Source organism: Ambystoma mexicanum, chromosome 8 (assembly GCF_040938575.1).
Source record: "Ambystoma mexicanum isolate Mex_15411 chromosome 8, UKY_AmexF1_1, whole genome shotgun sequence".
NCBI classification, from domain to species: Eukaryota; Metazoa; Chordata; class Amphibia; order Caudata; family Ambystomatidae; genus Ambystoma; species Ambystoma mexicanum.
The window spans coordinates 1,701,665,387-1,701,689,478 of NC_090929.1; the positions used below are offsets into that span (position 1 = coordinate 1,701,665,387).

The 24,092-nt window shown below is 48.9% G+C and overlaps 1 protein-coding gene across 5 annotated transcripts in view; it reads right to left on the reverse strand.

Moving 5' to 3' along the window:
* Positions 1-1,581: 1,581 nt before the first annotated feature.
* The window catches only part of IKZF5 (IKAROS family zinc finger 5), a 190,691-nt gene continuing 168,180 nt past the window's right edge, over positions 1,582-24,092 (reverse strand). For all 5 annotated transcript variants that reach the window (XM_069612020.1, XM_069612019.1, XM_069612017.1 and 2 more), the window contains one exon: positions 1,582-2,890. In XM_069612020.1, the coding sequence (XP_069468121.1) occupies positions 1,965-2,890 (926 nt within the window). In that variant the 3' untranslated portion in view covers positions 1,582-1,964. The remainder of the gene's footprint in view (positions 2,891-24,092) is intronic.

A 24,092-nucleotide genomic window follows, 5' to 3' on the forward strand; every position in this document is an offset into this window, starting at 1 on the left:
GTCTAATTCATAACTGTTTTAAAGGTGAAGTGCTGGTATTCTGTTAGCAGAAACCCCCAACGGTGAATGTACATGCATGTATAGTAGTTGTGTGTCAATATTTACCCGTTTTCGTTTTCTTGCAGTGTACTCAAAGGCCCACTAATTGTATATTTTTGTGCATCTTCTAACCTGAATACTTGAGTGCTCCATCACCCTCCTGAGTCCAAGTCTTACTGTACTGCTAGATGACCTTAACTGAGTTTGGCTAGACATCAGCATCTTCTCTATAATAGGGTGACCTCTCCGAATCCGCCCCCAGGGAGGACTCTGACAGTCCATCCTAACATCTCTACTCTGCAGAAGCTTTGGAACAGCTGGTCCTGCAGCGAGAATGTGTGTGAAAAATGATGGTCTGTGTACCTCGCCACAGACGGGCCCTTTGTGAATGTTCCGTTTTGGTTAAAATGAAAGCCAGAAAGTCAAAACCTTTAAAAAGCTAACTTGAAGGTTTGAGAAGGAAAATGGGCCAATGGGGTAAAAGGAAATTTACTTTGGGAAGCATCATCCTCAATGTCGGAAGCAGGAAGGGAGCTCAAGAAGGAGAAAGCTTTCCTGCAATAAATATGTGAAGTCACTTATTTTAACTACTTACTGCCATAGTGGCGAGCAATGATAGGATTTAACTACTTACTGCCACAGTGGCGAGCAATGATAGGATTTAACTACTTACTGCCACAGTGGCGTGCAATGATAGGATTTAACTACTTACTGCCACAGTGGCTTGCAATGATAGGATTTAACTACTTACTGCCACAGTGGCGAGCAATGATAGGATTTAACTACTTACTGCCACAGTGGCGAGCAATGATAGGATTTAACTACTTACTGCCACAGTGGCGTGCAATGATAGGATTTAACCACTCACTGCCACAGTGGCGAGCAATGATAGGATTTAACCACTTACTGCCACAGTGGCGAGCAATGATAGGATTTAACTACTCACTGCCACAGTGGCGTGCAATGATAGGATTTAACTACTCACTGCCACAGTGGCGAGCAATGATAGGATTTAACTACTCACGGCCGCAGTGGCGAGCAATGATAGGATTTAACTACTTACTGCCACAGTGGCGTGCAATGATAGGATTTAACTACTTACTGCCACAGTGGCGAGCAATGATAGGATTTAACTACTTACTGCCACATTGGCGTGCAATGATAGGATTTAACTACTTACTGCCACAGTGGCGAGCAATGATAGGATTAAACTAGTTACTGCCACAGTGGCGTGAATGATAGGATGTAACTGCTTATAGCCAGTGTGATGTGTAATAATACCTCCTGATATCATGCCATTATTTCATTGGTTTAACCTGTTCCTGCCTTACTTACATGTAATTATAGAATTGATTCAATCCCCTTTCTGACATTTTTGCATGTGTCACATCAGTTCCTGTCAGAAAGAAATCACTGCATGGAAACCTAATCAGAAATGACTGGCTCAACATAACTTTCTTGCTTGAGATCCAGTTACACAACGAGGAGGACAGACAATGGAGCCTATTTGGACCTTTAAATAAAGGTAATGAGGACACAAGATTAAAAAAACGCATGTGTTATTGTAATGTGGATGATAGAGCAGGCGACCATGAGATGAACGAGAACACTCCAATCTCAGCATTTCATGACCTTCACCAAAGACTGGTAAGTGCTGAGTGAAAAACAAGAGTCACGTCACAACCATAACAATACATGATGGGCAGGAACACGACAAAGCAGATGGGTGACAGACTGACACCTTTCTCCCAGTCCCATCTTGGGAGCTCTCCCAGACGTCTCAAGGCACCACATTCTGTGTGCTGCAGGAGGATGGATTCCACTTGGCACCCCGTAGCTTTAGGAAGGCACGGAACACAGCCCACAGTGCCATTTACAAAGTGCAGAACATTAACAACATACAAAAGTGCTTGTAGGGCCATAGGTCAGTGGTGGCTGTGCTGGCCTCTGGCAAAGTGACAGGCAAAGTCATACTTGTTCTTACATTTGCAGCCACAAATGTTGCATTGAAAAGGATTTTCGTAGCCGTGGCAGCCCATGTGAATAGTATAGAGGATGTTATCTGCAAAGTACATGTCACAGTGCTGGCAGTGGTGCAGGAGCTGGGGGTCCTGCACCGGCAGGTGAGGGGCTGGGGTGCTGGGCTGGCTGTTACTGATACTTGGTGTGCTGGTACGGGCGCTTCGCTCACTGCTCGGCCCTGCCACCGGGCTATAGTTCCGCTGTGAAGGCCTGGGCTCTGGGCTGGTGGGGGATGAGCTCTGAGCCATGCTGGTGGACACCGAGGATATGGCATTAGCGGCCGAAGGCTGCTGCATCATGAAAGGCTTCTCATCGTGGCAGGACACCACATCAGGGGATGGTGGATTGTGATGGTCTGGGGGGAGGCTGGCAAGCTGCCCTGCCAGCGTGGACAGCTGATTTAAGGGATTGTCGACCATGAGGTCCTGTGTGTCCCGGGGAAGCCCACTACCCTGGCTGGCCCGCTCGTACGAGTCCGTTTGTATGTTTGGGATCTCATGGCTGAAGTCATTCAGGTAGTCTGCTTTATGGACCACCATGGAAGGTGGACTTAGGTTGATGAGAGCTCGACGGTACCCCAGGACGCTGGTCTTTTTCTGCAGCACTCCCCACATCTTTTTGTTGCTAAGAGACGAGCGTGTCCCTTTGATGGGAACCATCTTGTGCTTCCGTCGCCGGTGGTGGGAGAGGTTACTTCGGTCACTGCAGCGGAAGGAGCAGAGCTCACACTTGTATGGCTTTTCCCCTGTGTGTGAGCGCATGTGCGCCTCTAGATGTCGCTCGTAGGCCGATGCAAAGGGACAGAGGTGGCACCGGTGTGGCTTTTCGCCTGTGCAAGTGAGAGATGAAAGCATGTCAATGTACTGAATAAACATGTGCTCACACATTACAGGTCAACAACTGCATGAATGTAGAAAGATTACAAATGTCCCACCTCCCCTTCTAGCTCCTCATCCCTCCACTTTCTGAACTGCAAATGATAGGCTGAGCCAACAATACACTGTATCCTTCAGATAAACAATGCATGAATTCAACAGCAGACAAAATGTGCACTTCAAGGCAAATGAGAGTTGAACTCTAGATTTGTGCGGATTGTCTGGTTTATAACGTATGTGGGGACAGACACCTATCAGACATGGCCTTGAGGACACCTTGAAATCACTAAAAGAGAGGGCCACTTGTGCTCATTCTAAGAGAGGAGTGAAATGAGGCGACTTCTGCAGCTTCTTCTCATGAGCTTTATGATAAGTCACATCAAACTGTTAAGTAAAGAACCACTGGGTCCCATCACCCAGACTGTCTTCACTCCAACTGACACTGGGCGGAACCCTAACATACACTCACACATTAGCACACCAACATTCTCTCAGCTCATGCATACACTGACAAGCACTTTACAACAAGAAGGAACCCCTGCCCTTGTATAGCGCTGCCATGGGAGGGCCTTTCTACTCGCTATTGGAGAGAAGTGAGTGATGTCATTACATCAGGGTGTGTCTCCCTGTGTACAGCAGCCCCCTTGCTTTCCAGCTAGGTTTGCACAACTCCCATACATATCTCCCTAGCATGTGTGGAACGAAGTACAGCTTAAGTGGTCACGGAAGCTGGGTGTGCCCTCTACCCTCTTACAGGACAGCTGTTGGAGGTGAGTGCCACTTATTGCACTTAGAGGGGGTGGAACGCTACTGACTGAAGCACCTCAAGAGCTTTTCTTAAGACAGTCGCTCTCAGGGTTGAAGTGCTGTTCAAGTGCTTCTCCTACAGCGATACATGATGGCGAGAGTTGGGAGTGTGGCTGAGGTTCTCATTACCTCTGGGGTCGGCGATGTACTGCGGTATCAGGGATGGGAGTCTTGCTGAAGTAACACACCCCTTGAGAAGTGAAGGTAAGTTTTCGTTCCTACAGTATTGGTCATGTCATGGATGGATTCCTGGTGCGCGCAAATGCACCCAGAAATAAAATGCACCATTCTACAGGAGGGACACCCTAGATGGTCGATCTTTCCTGGTTAATGCAATCAAGACCTGGTACACCCTAACCCTTGATCTTCGCAGGGAATCCTACCTGTTACATCTTTTTGAAAAAACAGAAGACCTTTTCATTTAACCTCTATTCATTCTTTGGTCCCATAGTAGGATCAGGATGAAAAGTAGGTTTGGCCAATTGGCGAAAAAAAAAGTTTGGCAGAATTTAATTTGTAGGGTTCTAGCTCTCTAACTTTCAGGTCCCCTAAACATTTTGCTGGATTCCTTGGTTTCCTTAAACTATCCTAAATATGTGTTGTGGGGTGGTCTGGTGGTAGCTGGTAGTCATTTTACAGCATTAGTAGCCCAATGCACCTACCTGGTAGCCAGCCATTGGGTTACTCATGTATTTCTGCTATGTTGTTCTGTCCAATCTCTTTTTCTATGTGGACCACGTGGCACAGTCAATATGGCCAAAGACACCCACAGTTCGAGTTTAAGATTGATTTAAGGTTCACCGGACTTCCCAATCTACATTGAATGTGGACGGGACAGTGCCTAGCGGTTTATAGGGACAGCCTGATTGGCTGGCTGCCCAAGCATCTGTATTATTGGAGGCTTGGCTTAGGCCAGCCTTTGGGTGAATATATTATCAGTGGGAGAGCGCCTGTGCATTCCCCGCAGATAGTGGATCTGAACTACTGGAGGACTGCTGCTGAGGACCTTGTGTGGCTATATTGGCTGGACCCTGGCTCTTTGTCCTTGGCTCCCAGCCCCTTCTCTGCTGCAATGCCAGCTTTGCTTTTCCTTCGCTCACCGCCTCCACCACAGTCCTCCTTCCTGGCTCACCTACATCTTCTTTCATGCGGCAGTGTCCTGGACTTTGATGTGGAACTTAACTGTAAACTCCACCTGTACCAGCTCCCCTTGAGGTAGAGACTCTTACGCCTGGATGTCTGCTGGTTTTGCTGCCGCCTTTCCTGAACTCTGTTTTGGGAAGTCCTGGGTCAACCCCTGCCGTAGCCACTGTCATGCGACCCCTTTCTTACTATTTGGTTGCCCCTTATGATTCCCTTGAGCTGTCCTGCACGGTCGCCGAGTCCTCCTATCGCCTTCTTTTTAGATACTGGAGCTTCTAACTTGCCAGTCACCCCCACGCACCCCCATGTCCCATTTATTGTTTCTTTGGGTTGTGGGATTCTCAACGGGTCGCGGGTTCAAGATCCTTCAAGTAGGTCCCAGTCACCACTTGCCCAATCACAATTGAGTGCCGAAACTCACGATTCTTCAGTGTTCCCGAGATGATTCTTCCACATCCAGCACCATGTCCTGGTCCGATGTATTATTCAGAATCTTTATCAGAGGTCTCCTGGGTTCACCAGTAGTAGCTCCCTTCCACTACGCTTTGCAATGACTGCAGCGGGCTATTGTGGTACCTCTGCAACCAGCTCTTCCTGGCCTTGCGGTTCTCAAACCCTGGGCTGCAACTCTTCTTAGGGGGGTTGCCCAGTGTTGCCCCATAACCACAGCAAGCCTATTGGATTTGTCCTATTCTCTATGGAAAACCACAGGGAACTCTGGAAACGCATCTAAAGTGACTTGTGCACTTCCTTGCACAGTAGCATTTTCTTGTCTCACTTGAGGGTACTTACATTTCCAGGGCAGTTTGGTATATCTTTTACAGTACCTGTGATTTTATATTCATTTCTGAATAATGAAACACTGCATCGCACTCTATGCCAGTAAGGAACATTGAAAGTAATATAGCATTGTATTACTTATTTCCCATATGAATCTTTCAGTACCTGTTTTGGCCCAGCGCTGTGTTAGTTTGTTTTATATTATTTTACCCACTGACTATTATGCTGTGATCATGCGTTTAACCCCTTTTCCTCCCTTACCTACCTTATGAGTGTTGCAATAATTTCTGGCAGGGATTATTCTGCTACACTATTATTATGAGCACAAACCTAGCTTTGGTGAGCAACAGAGCTCTTTACAATCAAAGAGGGAAAAACATGGTGGCAGAAGCAGAGAAAAAAGGGGCAGGTAGAAAGGGATCTACAAGAAATCGGGGAGGGAACAGTGGGGAGCAGCCCAGTCTCGGTAGAGTGAGGAGTTGAGGGTTTGTGGAGCTAGGTGTTGGGGAGGAGACATTCCTTGAAGAGGGCCTTGAGCTCCTTCCTGAACTATAGAAGCAGAGGGGCGAGTCAGTTGTTGGTGGAGAGGAGGTTCGAGAGCCTTTGGGCATAGAGAGAGAAGGCATTTCTTCTGGTTCTTTCCATACTGTACAGCGGTGTTCAAGTCTGCACATGTCCTTACGTCTAGTGGATCGTAGGCCTCCGGAGAAGCTGCGTTTCTCTCAGGGAAGTTGGTTGGGGACTTCAGGGTGACAGCCTTGTAGGTGATGCAGTAGGATCCGAAGATGATACAGGCGTGCATGTAGAGCCAGTGCACTTTGATGAGGGTTAGGGGGATGTGGTCGAATTTGCAGAGTCCTTTGATGAGACTTGCTGCAGCATGCAGGACTCTCAGGAATACGAGGGTAATTGCCGGAACATCTGCCAGGCATTGCCACCATCCCAGTGGGAGAGGAACAAGGTTTGAACAGTAAATCTGAAGATATTTTCTGGGGTGAAGGTCTTGATTTTCCACAGCTCTGGGCAGGGAAAAGAGCACTGTTTGTCACTTGTTTTGGCTAGGATTTCAGGACTATGTGTATGCTGCTTACCTATGTGTAGGAATCCCTTCTCTCCCCTCCTTTAACTTTATAAGGTGTAGGGTACTCTACCATCAGGTAGCTATGCTTTAGGGGTGGGGATGCTGTTGTCTAAGGCCCTTTCCTAGGTTTATAATAGGATGCCTATCTCTGGTATAATGCCCAGTGCTTATGCATATATCTGTGTAGTATCCTCTTGTGTGTAATCTGATGGGCCTACCTGTGCCTACTTGCCAGCCCACCCCATCCTAAGAGTGAAGCCTGACTGCTGTGCTACATTACTGCTTGAGAGCATTGGCCTAACTGTGTAAACAGCGCATTGTACTCCTTACGATAGGACCGTGCATACCCCTAAGAGGGCTGGGGGAAACTCTGCCTAAAACAGCAAAAATCTCTGGTGCTAGATTAGGAAATAAAGTGCAAAACCACCACCAGCAGTGACTGTCAACTCCATGCCTCCCATACACCCACAGTCTGGCGTGTAGTTATGTGCCCCACTAATGACTCACCCCTTCAGATGCAGTGCTACAGAAATGCCTACTGGTCTCATAGCTTACCCTACTCTCAACGTGCAAAGTTCAGGCTCACCCAAATGCTAAGCCAGCATTTTACTTTAACACAAGCATTTTCTAGGGGGCAGAGGTCAAGGCAGCATTATGCAAGGTGGCAAAATCACACATCATGCACACAGAACCGACAATAATTACAAAGCTAAGGTTGGTGGCTTTTATTTCTTAATCATGGCCTCAAGTTGCCTCAACAAATATCCAGGGATCGCCTGCTTCTGGTACGGCATGAATGCCAGCGTGAACATCGGCAAGTAAGATGGATAATGTAAACTGGGCGCTGAACCTAGAGGACCCACATAACATACGGAAGACAAAGCGCCACTGCAAATGCCCTGGACATGTGTGAGCTAAGAAGGGGCCCAGGATTCCCTTGTGATTCTAAATAGGGTAGCAATGTATTTCACTGCCATCAGTGAAAGCCCCAAGCCATAATTATAATAAAAAAGAACTTCTGTGATGTACAACTGCGCACGATTAATTCGAAGCAACGCGAGAGGGATATACTGAAAAGAAACAAGATAGAGGAAAAACACAAACCCCACCACCGAACTATGATTTTATGAATGTGCAATAAATGTTGCTGTGGGGTGAGCATCGGTGTGAGTGGACAGTAAGACTTGCAAGTGATCTGTAATCTGCATGCAAGGCCACTTGTTGGAAATAATGATCAGTCATTAATGCAGTCATATATAAACACAATTTATACTGAACAGGTTGCGATAGGGGACTGTGTACGTTAAGATATTTGATCCTATGTTTTGGTCAGGGATCAGCATAGGCGAATTCTTGCATTTAGCAGCAATAAAACACACTGCATCAGCGTGTGAGGGGCAAGTATTGTGTGAATACAATGAGGGTTCCTTAAAATGCTACATAGAAGTGAATAAATATCTTCAGATAAAGACATGGGCAGGTCTTACACGGGCCCAACAGCAGAACCCCCAGGTGTGAAGAATGTCGACTTGAGAAGATGGACTTGGAAAGAGGGTTGCTCTGTGGTTCTTGCAGTCCTTTTCCTAACTGCAAGATGAGCAGATGACCATTAGATACAAGTCATTTCAGGTGGGAGACAGTGAAAACAAAAGCTCCAACTCAGTGATGATATTCATGTCGAGGAGTAGTCCCCAACAAGAATTGGCAAAGCCACCATTTGAGGCTTTTATGTAGACGTGGGATATGGCATTTTCAACGGTTTGTAGAGCAATGGGGTTACCTGAAGCGCATGACAGGTTAGTGGTACAAAGAATGGAAGCCAGCAGGGGGGGCGTCACATGGGTAGAGGGGATGAGAGGAAGGAGGATAGGGTGACATGGATTTGATAGCTCTTGGGTGAGAAGTTAAAGTGCGAAGTGGTTAGCAGAAACCGATTAGGAAAAAGATCAGGGGTGACGGGTATGGCTTGGCGGTAGAGGAGCGTTTGTGCGAGTGTGAGCAGAGAAAGAAATTGGTTTACCGCCTACCTCTCAGGCAGACACCAGGCTGTACAGATGAACTTGTTGCGTTATAACCGACTGCAGTCTCCTGCGGAGTCCCCTAAGGCTCCACTCTTTCCACCAATCCTTTTTAAACTTTACATGGAGCCCGTCTCTGGGCAGTCTTGTCAAAGATCCCAATATAGTCATCCACCAATACGCGGACGATACCTCGCTGTACATGAGAGTAAATAACGAGCAGAGCATCATTCATCTCCCAGATTACCTAGCCATCATCCAGTCCTGAATGTCGACTGCCTATTTCAAATTTAAGACTGAATTTGTCCTCTTCGATCCGCCCGCTAAAACACTTTCCAACTTGTCCCACAATGGCTCAATGATATGCGCCTAGAAGAGAGGTCTAAATGAGTTGAAAAGCTAGCTGTGGTCGTGGCACCCATTCGTTACCGTGGAATGTTGGAGGAAATGACCCTGTGTTGCTAAGGCCTGTACTTCGCTGAAGTGACTGCCACCTGCCACTTCTCAAGATATAAATTTTACATTATGCTTCTGTATGGACTCAAAGGGTGGTCTGATAACTTTTGCCAGTTAACATATTTAAGCCCCAGATGGATTTAGCAGAGTACATTGAGTGAACCTTTTTCTTAGACACTCTATGAAGGAACATACTGCAACAGTGATGTGCTTCCTCGGTTCCTAAAGGCTTATACATGTGCAAGAAGCTTGTCAATAGGTTTTGCAACTAATTTTTCTCTGCACCAAACCAAGAATCTTTTCCATTTCATTTAAAAGGATTTTTCTTTCACATGGTTGAGCATGCAGGTGTTGGGTTCACAAATGCAAATTCTATGACCTCAGGGGCATGCTACTTTGTTTCGCATGTGGAAGTTGTGGCGACGCATGTTGCTCTCCCATCGGCAAACATCCTACTTACCAAAGGTACTTGCGTGTACAGGCCTATTCAAATGGTGAGCTGCAGGAATGAGGGCTAGGAGGATCACTGTCATCCAGGCATCTCATCTTGAGGGGGGGAGGGGATCATGACCATACATCCCGAAGAAGTCCATCAAAAGTGAAATCCCCAGGGACTCCTATGTTGGAATCTGGGCATAAATAACTGGCATTTTCTGCTTTTGCTCGACATATATCAGGTTTGTGGTAAAGAAGATGCGTCGACAAAAGAAGTCAAGTACACACTGCCTTCATTCCCGCCTATACTTCTTCTATTCACTATGTTGTGTCTTGACATTAGGGGGACTGTCCTGTGGAGGACTTAGCACTAAAGTGGATGGGCTGTCCCCAACCATTGCCTGGATCGAGTTGTCCATATTTTAAAGAGTAGTACTTTGTGGCGGTAGAGTCAGCCAATCAGGGATAGTCCTGTTGCTAGATTTTTAGTTCTTTAGTAGCGTTGTGGTTTGGTCCTTGCATGCAGCCCATCCTGCATGCACAGGATCTGCTGTTCTAATCACTTGGAGAGATGTTTTCTTTAATCTGGTTCACTTCCATGTTTTGGTTTTGTTGTGCCATCTCAGTGACTGTACCACTTCCAGTAGAAAGAGCACCAAATGTTCCTGTGACAGTAGCCATTGGTCACACTAGAACACGCCTAGCAGTCAGGCTTGCGGCACTAGCTGTATGCTCAATGTCAGCATGCCTAGCAGACATTCCTTACTGGCTGGTATGGGGGTAAGGTACAGCCCTTTCAACATCTAGCCCTGCCTCCAAAAAACACACAGTCCTTGTGGAGGGAAGATGTTATTTCTGCACATTCACCAATAATCCCAAATGCTTGGAACCCTTGCAAGTCACTCTGGCGCCCACTGGCCAATGAAGGCAAGGCTGAGCTGCTAATACCGAAAGGTACCCGACTATCGCCTTTTGGTGCAGTTTTTATGGAGAGTGGGAAACCACCATCCCCAACTCAATACTCCTTGGGCGCCCTCCTGGCAGCACCTTCCTGGCAGTATTTTTCAGGTACAGAATCCAGTTCACATTCATTAGGACTCCACTTCAAAATCACAGGGACAAAAAAATAAAACCTTAAAGAATGATCTAAATACCAGTTTAGATAATTCTTCTCCTTCCCGTCGCTTTGCCAGCTTACATCAAAAACAAAAAGGCAATTTGCATACCCATTTCCGACTCTCCCACATGGCAGGGTTGTCCAGCAGCACAATTAAAACGCACACTCGGGCTCCACTTGCCCATTAAAAGTAGACTGTTGTGAACTAGTATCAGAAAATTACACTTAATTGATATAATTTTAAAGCTGGAATAGATTACATTTCAATAATACATATGCACAACATTACCATATAATTGATATGCTACTGTGGAGTGCATAGGGAATTCCCAACAATTACAGTTTAAAGTAAACAATCTTTTTAAAAAGATGCAAACGGGCGTGGCTTGAAGCACCGACGATGCAGACACTTCCATGAAAGGTTCCGTGTGGAGCCCGGGTTAACCGTCTAATAACGCCTACCTGCTCACACACCTTGATGAGGCCTACAAACGACTAGGTGTGAATGGCGGATGGCGCTGGGAGTCCGAGACAAACAGAGACGACAGATACCACCCGAGTGGTGAGCTTAAAGGGTGTGCAGATCTCGGCACAGGTGCTCCGAAGCCTCTCCAAGATGACGGACATCACATGATGAAGCACCCAATCTTCCGTGTGGCCTGACCCTACTTCCCCAGGCAGCCCAGATAACCTGCAAAGGTGGGAGGAAAACGCTGTGATGAACGGGCAACCGAGAGGGAGCCCAGAGAAGCGTCACTACAACCCATGGGCCGCGTGAAAGCAGGGAGCTGAGCCACGGTTCCAAATCAAAACTTATAGGCTTAGTCGTCAAGGCCCCGGAGAGGAGGTGTGGCAGGTCGGTGCGGGCAATGGAGGCAGCCACAACAGCCCAAGTCCCACTTCCGAGGAATGTGCAGCAAATCCTGAGGAGGGCTCTGACTGCCTTCGAACCCCCACGAACTGCGGTACTGGGAGGCACCCACAACTGAAGTTTCGATGAGAAGCTATGGCAAGGCGGGTGACGGGATATCCCAATTAGCGGCACCGGAGCTCCCCCCGGGAACTAGTACCAGATGAAAAGCCAGACGGGCACCTGAGCAGCAGCAGACTGGGCCCTAGCAGCCCCTCTAGCAGCCAGCGATCCCCAGTCACCACCCAGGAAAAGGTGCCCACCCCACAATATAGTATAAACGAGGCAAGAGGAGCTGCAGTGGGGGAAGCCCGAACGCCCTGTCTGAAGACGCTACTGGAGAAACCAGCTGTCACATCCCAGGGAAAAGGCACTAGGGTGAAAGTCAAAGCGAGCCATTGAGTCTCCCTAACAGGAAGAGGTTGGCGACACTGGTCCCACAAGGTCGGTGCTGCCTCAACTGGCGGGGTCCAAGGCCCCAACAAGGGAGGCCTCCCTACATCTGGGATAGCATTCGCTATAACACTGGTGGAGTGAAGTTCAACGAACGCCGCCAACAGTTCAACCAGATGCAACGTTGAACAGTTCAACGTTCAACCAGACGCCAACATATCCCATTAAGAGGGGAAGGCCTGGAAAACAGGTTATATGGCTAAACTACCGAAATCACAAAACAATGCCGATCTAGCCACTCTATTCCAACCTCATGACAAAGGAAAGAAAATGGAGATTGGTGGAACCCTGGCCCACTTCCCGGAACATCCCTCAGGCTGATTGGCCACGAAGGAAGATATTCAAACCTTTGTGGATGAAATTAAGTCAGAATTCCGGAAATGCATGAGTGAAATCTCATCAAGAGTGGACCGTCTGAACAAACGCGTTTTGGAGGTGTGGAGGTGAAACGGAGGCTCAGAGGTGGAGGATCAATCAACAGAAAAAGCGGCCACGGTAGCAGAGTGGCAGCGCGGGATCCAGACATTAGGAGGGAAATGTGAAGCCATGGCATCTAAACAAGAGGATATGGAGAATAGGGCCCACAAACAACCTAAGAATCAAAGGAGTGCCCTCCTCCATCTCAGATCAAGCCCTAAGCGATTATGTGAGCAGACTCTTCTAGACTCGCTTGCCACACTTGGACTTGGAAATACTGTTACTGGACCGGACTCAGACTGCGGGGGCTCATCCACAGACAGCCCGCTGGACGTGATCACTCGTGTCCATTTCTTCACGGCCAAACAAGAGATTATGATGTCGAGTTGGTCGCAAGGAGATCTGAGCTACCAGGGTATACCAATACAGATTTTCAAGACCTGCCAGGAGCAACAATACATCTTGGGCAACCATTAACCTAACACGAACAGTGCCTCCCTAGCAGAACCCTACACATCTACGATAAGGGATGCCCCTAAACCTAGAGATAATACCTAGGTGAAAGGTGCAAAAGGGCGGAACCCTGGCGCATCCCAGCAGCATACATGAATCAGTTCCGAGCGACCGAAGGTGGGGTCCCTCCAAGCCACACATATATTTCAAGTGAGCAGGCGAACAGCCAGGCCAGGAGTGGAATGGCACGCGCAGACCAATGGGGCGGTAAACCCATGATCGTTTTAGTTCCACGTTTGGAAGGTAAAGTTTGGTTAAAAAAGCTAAAAACCCAGTTTTTTAATATAGCAGAGGCGATATTGGAACCAGGTGGCATCTGATGCTCACCCAGTTCCCCCCCATCAGGAGATGGAAGCAGTGCCTCAGGTTGCACCTCTCCCTCACCAGAAGTTGAAATTTGTAACTCTTAATGTGGCTAAATTCTCCAGCCAAACGAAACCCTACTCCGCCTGAAGGACCTGAATAGCACAGTGGTATTCCTCCAAGAAACTCACCTGATACCATCTAACTGCCCCCGCCAAGTACATTTCTGGCATCCAGTGGAACCAAAAGAGGAGGCACAGCGATTCTTATAACGAAGGATGCCCCATTCGTAGAACTGGAGACAATAAGCAGTCCAGAGGGCCGTTATATAGGGGCCAAGAGTAGACTGTTTGGACAACTCTGTACCCTGATTTCTATTTATGCTGCGAACGAGGGGCAAGAGGCTTTCCTATTAGGTCTGGAATCCAAACTACTCCCCTTCTCTGAGGGGCAAGTGGTGATAGGGGGAGATTTTAATGGAAGTCCCAGACCCCCAAGCTAATAAAACACACCAACCCACAAATGCTGGACGTCAGGTGTGCCCAAAATGCAATGAGGAATGCGTAGGAATGGTACATATGTTCTGGGGCTGCCCGCTGATAGAGAGATATTGGAGGGAGATAGCGTAGAAAATGGAAGACAAGGGGATCCTGCTGAAGGTAGATACTACGTGGGCCTGCTTGCTAGGAGGGTTCCCCAGACCACGTAAGCTTAAACATGTGAGCAAATTGAAGGATTTAGCGTATGTCCTGGCGAAGAGAAGGATAGCGATGGGCTGGAAGGCATGTCATAGGCCTAACGTGGAGACATGGTGGAGGGACTTGCAGAGGTGGGCGGAGGCGGAAACGGTGGTATGGCAGGAAGCGTGCAAAGGTGAGAGAGAGGACGAAGCAGGAGCCCTAGCGGGATGGAGGCAACTGATAGCTGAACTATCAAGTGCATGAGGGATCAAGTGTCAGAGACTCATCAGGCTCTGCTGAAGAAGATCTCCCGCAACAAGAAGTGGGTACTGGGAAAATATAAGGGAGTAGGCTTGAGGGGGGGGTGGGGGGCGGGGATATGCAGTGTGCTGGAACATAATAATTCATTGTAACTGTGATTGACATGATACATCCATTGTAAGTTTGGTTTGGTTTATTTGTTTTGGGAAAAATGAATAAAATTGTTTTTAAAAAAAAAAAACACACTCCAACCCACATCAAGAGATTTCAAAATAGCACTAGGGCTGCTCCACCCATTTCGATCTTTAGCGGTAGTTGATACTTGGAGGGTAATGCACCCGGAGGTAAATGATTTCTCTTTTTTCCCTCATGTACACTGCACCGCTCTTTTTTCCCCTCATGTAGTACACTGCACCTCCCCCAGATAGGAACTAGATTGTTATCTGATCATGCCCCGTTACTTCTAACAGTTCAAATCCATGACCCGGGCCCACCACCCTGTTGGTGCTTATACGACCCAATACTAAATAATATGGCACTCAGAGATGGAATCGCTAAGGCTATCCGAAATTACTTCCAAGAGAATTCCATAGGGCTCACGTCCACAGCTACCAGATGGGAAGCCATGAAAGCGGTAATCAGAGGAAAATTCATAGCCTATGCTGTAGCCCACTGGAGGTGCCAATTGGAGACACAGGCCCTGTTACAAAAAAAGAGGTAACAGAAGCTGAGCGAAAGCACAAAAAAGGCTGGTCTCCCAGAGCTCATAGAGCCTTACGGTCTCCCGAAACAGGTTGGAGGCACATTATGCAGAGGAAACGGTTCAGACCCTCCTTAAAACGAAACAGGGATACTATGCCAAAGGCAATAAAGTGAACAAGTTCTTGGTTGGAAAACTGGCGAAAACTAACAACGCAATACAAAAGTAGGCTTACGTGATCCACAGGGGGCGATTCAGTATACTGAAGACACTAATCTACAACTAGCAACGTCCAACCTAATCGAAACTGACAGCCACCCCTCGGGTCCTATCTGACCAGAGACAATATATTGAGGGGGCCGCTATCACAGTCCTCAAGGTCGTGCAAAGAGACACCTTAGAATTGCCAATCAGTACGGAGGAAGTTGACTTCGTTAATTAAATCCCTGAAATCTAGGGCCCTGGCCCGGATGCTTTCACGCCCAAATTCTATAAGCTCTTCCAGGCCCAACTCCCCTCACAGATATTTTTAACTCCTTTCCAGATTCAGGCTACACAACCCCTTCCATGCAAGAGCCCATCACTATCTTGCTGTTAAAGCCAGGCAAAGACCGTAGAGACTGTGCCTCCTACTGGCCGATCTCACTGCTTAACATGGACGCCAACATAATTTTGGCCAACAGATTAGACAGAGTCCTCCCTAAAATATTCCACGCAAACCAGACAGGCTTCATAATGGGCAGGACCATGTGGGACAACATTCGTTGAGCCTTAAACTTGGTAGAAATCCAAACCTATGAACGCCGGAAATTGGCACTAATGACCTTGGATGCAACTAAGGTATTTGATAAAGTCAACTGGGCCTTTATGCAACTGACTCTGGAAGCATTCCAGTTCGTCCCCTATATCTGCAAGATGCTCCTAGCTAATTATAAGTCACCAAAGACCTCCCTACGGGTGAAACAGAAACATCCAACTCCCATACCTCTCACATGCAGGACGAGACAAGTGTACCCACTCTCCCTAATAATCTTTGCTCTTATAACGGAGTCCTTTGCCCGACGGATCCGCAATGACTCCACCATTGAAGGGGTAAGGATAGGCTGCAATCGCTAAGATATCGCTCCTTAAAATAAGCCCTGATAGAGTTGGATTTCTTTAAATGTGTGGTGGGCTTTGAAATTAACTATCACAAATAGGGGGCTCTGGGAGTGGGGCTGACAGCTGAGGAAGTGGTGGACCGCCAGCCCTCTTTTCCAATTCAATGGAGTAGGAAAACTGCAAAATATCTGGGGGTTCACATCCCAGCACGCCTGGAAGATCTGTATGCAGCTTATTTCCCCCGCAACTCTTTAAAGAATTAGAAGCTGACCTAGAGAGATGGTTGGCCCAAGAGATTTCACTGACTTGTCGCATCACTGCATGTAAATGAATCTACTCCTGAGATTCCTTTACTTTTGCATGTCACTCCCAGTGGAAATTCCCCAAAACTCTCTCCTCCGATTGCAACGGATAATCCTTTGAGTTGTGTGGCATGGGGGGCAAAGCAAGGATCCCAAGATTGGTGATGATGGGCAACACCGATCTGGGAGGGATGGGGGTCCTGAATTTAAGAAAATATTATGCAGTGGCACAGCAGATAAACTTTCTCACCTGGCTAACCCCCAATGATCCCCCAAAATGGTTAGACATTGAACAATCTAGAGTGCTGCTCCCACTATGCTCTGTGCCATATGTCTCCCTCCCGGCGCGCAGACTGAGTGGGATGCTCTCTTCCACAAAAACAACGTTAAAGATATGGGACTGGGTGCTGAGGATAAAAGGGGTGCAGGGGGACATAGGCCAGCGCACTCCAATTTTCCAAAACTCTGACTTTACTCCAGGCCTCCGGCCCGCCGATTTCAAGAAATGGGTGCAAGGAGGATTGCTGACACTGTCACATTTTTGGGAGAATGGCTCACCCGCACCTTTGAGAATTGAAAGATTCTCGCTGTCTGAGGGGGATAGGTATTCCTACGCCAAATTCAACACTGGATAACACAGTGAACTGATGGTGCTAGATGACGACATAACCCTGCAACCAACTACATAGCTGAAAATAGGAACTGGGCCACACGATAAGAGGACCAGACCAGGGGGGATATTTGGCCAAGAAACTACTGCTCCTCATGAGGTGTGACAAATAAAGAGTGTGCCTTTAAACTGCTATACCGCTGGTATTATTCCCCCAAGTACGCTTACACTGCTTTAACAGTTAATTGGACCCCACGTGCTGGAGGAAATGCAGGGCCCGTGGGACTTACCTTCACATGTGGTGGGAGTGCCCCCTGGCTCAGAACTTTTGGGGATAAGTAGTCAGCACGATCGAAGCCATCACCCGGATCAAACTTCCGATTGGGGGTCCCGACCCAGGGGAGTTACCCTAAGACGGGGGTGACAGCTAAACTAATTACCCAACTCCTTTCAGCAGAAGTCTCCCAAAGACCCCTCACTATCCTTGTAGACAGGGACTCCAATCAATCCAAGGGTGGAGGAATAGCTTTCATCTTCAAAAGTTCACTTGAATTTAGGATAATGCCTATCATTCAGATTCCAACTGCTGAACTTCTATCCTTCAAGCTACCTATCTCCCCTAACCAAACTATTACAGCGCATCTCATATATAGGCCCCCTGGTCCCATCGCATTTATTGATGATTTAGCTTCCATTCTTGCCTCTAGCACCAAGCCTAACTTGCAAATCCTCCTACTTGGTGACTTTAATCTAGGCTACCAAGATGCAAATGATCACAAAGCGACTGACCTCCTAAACACTCTGACTTTGGTCTCACCCAACACATCAAAGAGCCCACGCATATCAAAGGTTGCACGCTCGATTGGGTTGCTGACCTAAACTGAAAGCTTAATTTTATCTCTGTGAGCCCTGCCTGTGGTCAGACCACTTCAAAATAACCTTTGCTATCAATTCCAGCCTTCAAATCTTCAAACCCAATCTAGCCCCTGCCATTCAAACCCGCAATAAGAAGGATATCTCGCCCGAGAAACTCCTTCCTATTATCCTCCCTCTACTAAACACCTCTCTGACCAACAATTCCGACCTTACCGTCCTAGTGGATATTTATAACCAGGCCATGCTTAAAGCCCTCGATACTATTGCAACGCTCAAATTACTTAAACAGAAACCTTGTTCTCATTTGAACTCCTGGTTCACCCCCCATTTCAGAGATTTAAGCAAAGAAAAAAGAAAAGCCGAGTCCCTTTGGAAAAATATACCTTCCTCTGTCAACAAAAACAACCTATCCATGGCTACCGCTACCTACAAAGCTGCTATTCTTGCAGCCAAAGAAGATGTCTACAACAAACGCATTACGCAGGATCAATCAAACACGAAGGAACTCTTTAAGATCTTCAAGGAACTAGAGTCACCTCTTGCCCCCTTGGTGACCTGCTCCCTGATGCTGGCTGGTGCTCGACTATTCAAAAAGCACTGTTAGATAAAATTGCCTTATTGCAAGCGAACCTTTATGCTAAAAAAAACATCCTAACCGATCTCACCTTGAACTCTCCCATTCCCCACACGCCCTATAAAACCTTTCAGCTTCTCACCGCTATCCATTGAGGAAGTGGAAAATATTATCAAAAAGCTTAAACCCTGAAACTGTCAAGGCGACTCCTGTGCAGCACCTTTCATCAAGGAAGCTACGCATGACTTTGCACCATTTATCACTACTTTTATAAATGCCTCTCTTAGATCGGGCAAGGATGCTTGGGTTATCCCATTAATCAAAAAACCTTCCCTCGACCCAAGCAACCCTGCCAATTATAGGCCTATCACTACGGTAACATACCTACTAAAAAGTTTGGACCGCGTCGCATACTTGCAAATACAGGACTATCTTGAATCAAATCAATCACTTGGTCTGCGTCAATCTGGCTTCTGTCCTAGACATGGCACAGAAACTGCCCTGATTGATTTAAAAACGCAAATTGACGACCTGAAAGATAAGGGCAAGTTGGCACTCCGCCTCTTACTCGATCTGTCAGCAGCATTCGACTTGGTCGATCATAAAATTCTGTGCCACCACCTCAAAATTGCTGCGCACTTCTCAGACTCAGCATCGTCTTGGATTAGTTCCTTTTTAGCTAACAGAACCATGAGGGTTTTTTCTCCTCTAGCCACAGCAGAACCTGCACCTGTCCCTTGTGGAGTCCACCAAGGATCCTGCGTTTCTCCTACACTATACAATGTGTTCACCAAACCCCTCTTTGACATACTTGACTATCTGGGTGTTTCATACACCAACTATGCTGATGACACCCAGATACTCATCCCCATCTCTGGTGACTTTGCGCGTGACGCAAAGGCTATCAATGATGTCCACCTAATCATCCAGGCTTGGATGGCCCATCACGGGCTTTGCCTCAATGATGAGAAAACAGAGATACTCACCCTAGGAACGCACTCCAAATTGGCCAAACTTGACCCAGCATATAAATCATTCACCATAGATGGCAACATAATCAAAGTGTCAAACATAGCTAAAACCCTATCCGTTTATCTCGATGCAACTCTATCGCTAACCAGACAAACCAATGCCGTAGTGTCCGCCTTGGCCTATACCTGTAAACTTATCACAGCCTGCAGACCCTTCCTGAACACTGAGAACTGCATCATCCTAGCGAGAACACTAATCATGGCAAAAATAGATTATTGTAACGCCCTCTAGCTAGGGACTAGCCAAAAAAACATTGACATGCTACAAGTTACACAAAACAATGCCATCAGGGCAGCCCTCAACATCCTGAGAAGATCTCACATTTCTGACATCAGACGTAACCTTCACTGGCTCCCCGTCACGCAGCAAATTTCGCTCAAAACCTTAGCCTTGGAGGCCACCAGGGGGCGCAGGCAAGATGGCAGCCTGATCCTACAGCTCCCTGTGTAGCCCCGGGAAAACAGCGGAGTCATGCCAAAATTGTTCTCCAGACCCCAGCAGAACGCAAGATTCGGGTGTCTGAACCCGTAAGGAGCCCACCGGTCCTTCTTTGGAGATTCGAGGACCCCGCAGGCCCGAGATACCTCGTGGTACGCAGCGAGGCCTCCCTCCCCCCACGCGGCTCACCAGCATCAACAGTAGAGTCGGCGGCAGGGCTTCTCGCCGGCTCGAGAAGGGAGGAGCCCAGCATCCCGCAGGGGCTGCTCACACGACGCAAGCTGATCCAGAGCCCCTCCAACTGCACACCGCTTCGGGAGGCATTGAGGAGAGGTGCCGCGCGGCCTTCCAACTGACAGGAGCGGCACTGGTGCCTCGCGCTCCCCCACCCCCTGCGGGGTTTCTGAGGCACCGGCACGGGCCGACGCGGGACTGCGCCCGTGCCCTTTCTGGCACCGACACCGAGTGAGACCCAGGCAGCAACATCCTACGGGACTCCGTTCCCTCCCAGGTGAGGGCCCCCCCTCGTGACCCGGGTCGGAGTGGGTGGGCGTTTGGCCTGCTCCTCCCCCGTCCCTCGGAACTGAACTGCAGGGGGCCCAGGTGCATGCCAACAAGCACCATTCAAGCACACTTTGGTCCCCCTGGCAAGGCCCTGCCACCACCTCGGGTCGATGTGGGAGCACGCCCGGGGGCCCCCGCCCTCCCTCTTCTGTCCCCCCACACTGCCCACTGGAGCCACGGGCGTTGGACTGCCCACCTAGGCATTTCAGAGGACACCAGATTGGCCCCCAAGCACCCTGAATTGCCCGGGACTCGCTCCAGGTCACCCACGCATGTCACGTTGACTGGGAGGACCCTGGGGGGATCCCCATCTGCTCCCCCATCGGCTAGGACCCACTGCAGAGGCATCATAAGGGTCAGGAGGCAGACTACAGGCAACCACCAGGTGATACAGCCTCCCTCTCACCACATGGGGCAGGTCCAGAGAAGATAAAAAAAACAAGGCCCCTACGGAGGCAAAGAATCCTTGGCTTCTGAACCTCAGGACCCCTCAGAAATCCACAGTGGGGATTCAGAAGAAGCTCCTAATCAACTCCAGGGAACCAGTCTGAGCCCAAGGGCGCCACTGACGAAGATCTCCAGAGAACTGAAAAGACTGAATAGCAACAGGGCCACAATAAGGTTCGAAGGGAAGTGTCGATCCCGACCCCCCCTGGGGTGTACGCGGAGGTGAGTCAGCTACACATCGGGGAAGATAGCTTGCTGCAGAGGTGGAAAAATAGACCCTGGTGGTGGGGAGAAACCACGAAACACGCAAGGAAGCCAGGAACGCTTAGGGGGAACAGCGCCACGTGAGTTGGAAGGAAACTCTAGCCAAATACCAATTTACACCAGGTCATTAAGACATGGAGACTGGTCCCTCTCCCACTCCGACCACCCCGGACTTGCATGCCATCCGGGGCAGTATCCAAACAATCTTGGATGAAATAAGAGGGATGCGGTCCGATATGGGGGCTAAACAGGCCGACCTCACCGCAAAGGTTTCAACATTAGAGGACCGAATCGAGGGGGTCGAAAACAACCAAGCCTCCACTGACCTCCTCGAGGCACAGATGGAGGCTAGATTTAAGGAGATGCAGCGCCGTGAGGAGGACCTCCGCCTGAGGGTCGATGGTATGGAAAATCGCGAGAGGAGAAATAACCTACGGATCTTCGGCCTGGTGGAAGCGGAGGGAGAGACTCAGGAAGGACTGGAAGGCAAGGTACAGGACATCATCAGGATCGTCCTTGGAATTGACTCTGGGGAAACGGTTTTGAGTGACAGGACCCATCGGGCAGGCAGGGGTGGTAGAGGCCCGCGCTCTGTACTGACGAGGTTCCACTACTACAGGTACAAGGCCAAGATCTTGGAAAGGGCAAAGACCTTAAAGGATATTCAATATGGGAACTCAAGAGTGGCAATTTTCCAGGACCTCTCAGCACTTACACTTCAGATGAGGAAAAAATGCGGGGCCATCACCAGATGGCTGCAGGGCAAGGGTGTCCGCTAACGCTGGGGACACCCATTCTACCTAGCTTTTGAGTGGCACGGCGAGAGGTGCCAACTTGTAACAGAGGAAGATATCCTGAGAACCTCTGAGGACCTGGTGGGAGCCCCAAGCACATCCCGAGATCGAAGCGGAGACGGGGGAGATCACAGCCGTGCCCCACAGGGCCCTGATCTAACTCAGGGGAAGCTCAAGGTTAAGGGTGCACGGAAGTTCCAGAAAACTCGACACCCCCCCACAGACCGCGGGGGGCCCACATGAGCACACTCAGAACATCCGGAAAAGCACCACTGTGACAAAGTTGTTTTGGCGGATACTTTGATGTCCTGGCGATCACGGAGGGGGTGGGTGGGTGAATTGAAATTGAGGTTGTTTCACATGTTGCCACGGTTGGCGAACGGTTTTGTTTGGTAAAAGGGGGGAGGGGAGAGTGTAAAGTCACATGATGGGAGAAGGAAGGAGTAATGCAGCCCGAAGTTCTCAAGCTTCACCCCCAAGGTCTAAGGACACCATGGGGCCGTCAGGAAACGCGGCCCCAGCGAGGGGCTCAAATTGAGGGGGGTTGAACCACTTTGGTATGGCCAGGGGGGGGTGTAGGAGGGGCAGGGGGCTCTCGAGAGACCCCGAAAGTAACTGATATTAGGGGACACCCTGGAGACAAAGACGGGAAGACAAGTTTGGTTGTTAGGGAAATTCCTGGGGCCAGGGTAGCAACCCTGGCGGTTCGTTGACTAACTCCGACGCGAGTTGAGTGAAGGAGACGAACGCCTTGTTAGATGGGAAAGGGGAAGTGATAGTGAGGGGGGAGGGGAGAGGGCAAAGGGTAGGGGGAACAACACGTCATGGGACAACGAGCTACGGGAGGATATGGACCCGGGGGACCACACTGTCATCTTAAAGGGCATGAGCAACAACAACCATGGTTGAGGGTCGAGTCGGCACGCTCAACGTAAAGGGCCTGCACTCGCAGAATAAACGCTCCCTCACAAGCCATATGTTTCGTAAACAGAAACTGCTCGTTCTCTTCCTGCAGGAAACACACTATAGGAGTGGAGCGGGGTCGACAATTAAGCGGAAGGAAATAGGCAGGAATTTCTGGGCCTCACATAAGTCTTCCAAAAATGAGGGGGTGGGCATTCTCTTGGGCAAATCAATGCATCTTACAGATGTGGAGACGAAAAGGGGTTTTGGGGGCAGATTTCTTGGTATAAAGGGGCTTTCTCAGGGGAGGCAAATTACTCTGGCCACCATATATGCGCTCAACACCGGCCAGGTCAAATTCATCCACAGGGTATTTCAGGCCATGGACGAATGGGCTGAGGGGGCAATGATTCTTGGCGGAGACTTTAACCTCATCATGGATCCCCGGCTAGACTGGTGGACCGCTGAGGGTATAGGGACTAAGGAATCCATGAAGGAGAACCTCGCATTGCAGGAGTACTACTGGGTTGACGTCTGGCGAAGGCATCGCCAAGCGCCCGGGGGGTATACATTCTTCTCTCCCCCACACCAAACGTACACTAGAATCAGAGGAGGGAGGAGGGGTGATAAGCGGCCCATCGGTTGAGTCTGTCACCTGGTCAGACCATGATCTACTTGTCATGGACTGGCGACTACAGGAAGCAACAAAGTCTTACAGATGGCTAATGACACCCTCCTGAGAGATCAGGTATTTAAAGAATTCCTGCGAAAGGAGATTGAAGCCTATTTTATAACAAACGCCATGGGAGAAACACCATTTGGGAGGCGGCCAAGGCCACTTTAAAGGCCTCCTCATAGCAGAGGGCTTCAGGAGAAAGAGGGAAAGGGCCCTAATTGAATCTGGGCTACGGGGAGACTTGCGAGCCCCGAGGACACAGCTCACTAAGGGAGACATAGATCGGGCAACCCTGCGGGGAAATGAGAGAAAAGAGGCAAGCCCTACATACAGTCTTAATTGGTGAAGTGGTTAAAAAAATGAGATATACCAAGCAGAGATACTACGAAAAGGGAGACAGAGATGGGACCCTTCTGGCACATAGGCTGAGGGGGAACAGGGTGGACAAACGGGTGGAGGGTATCAAAGAGGGGGGAGGCAATATCCAAACCAAAACTGAGC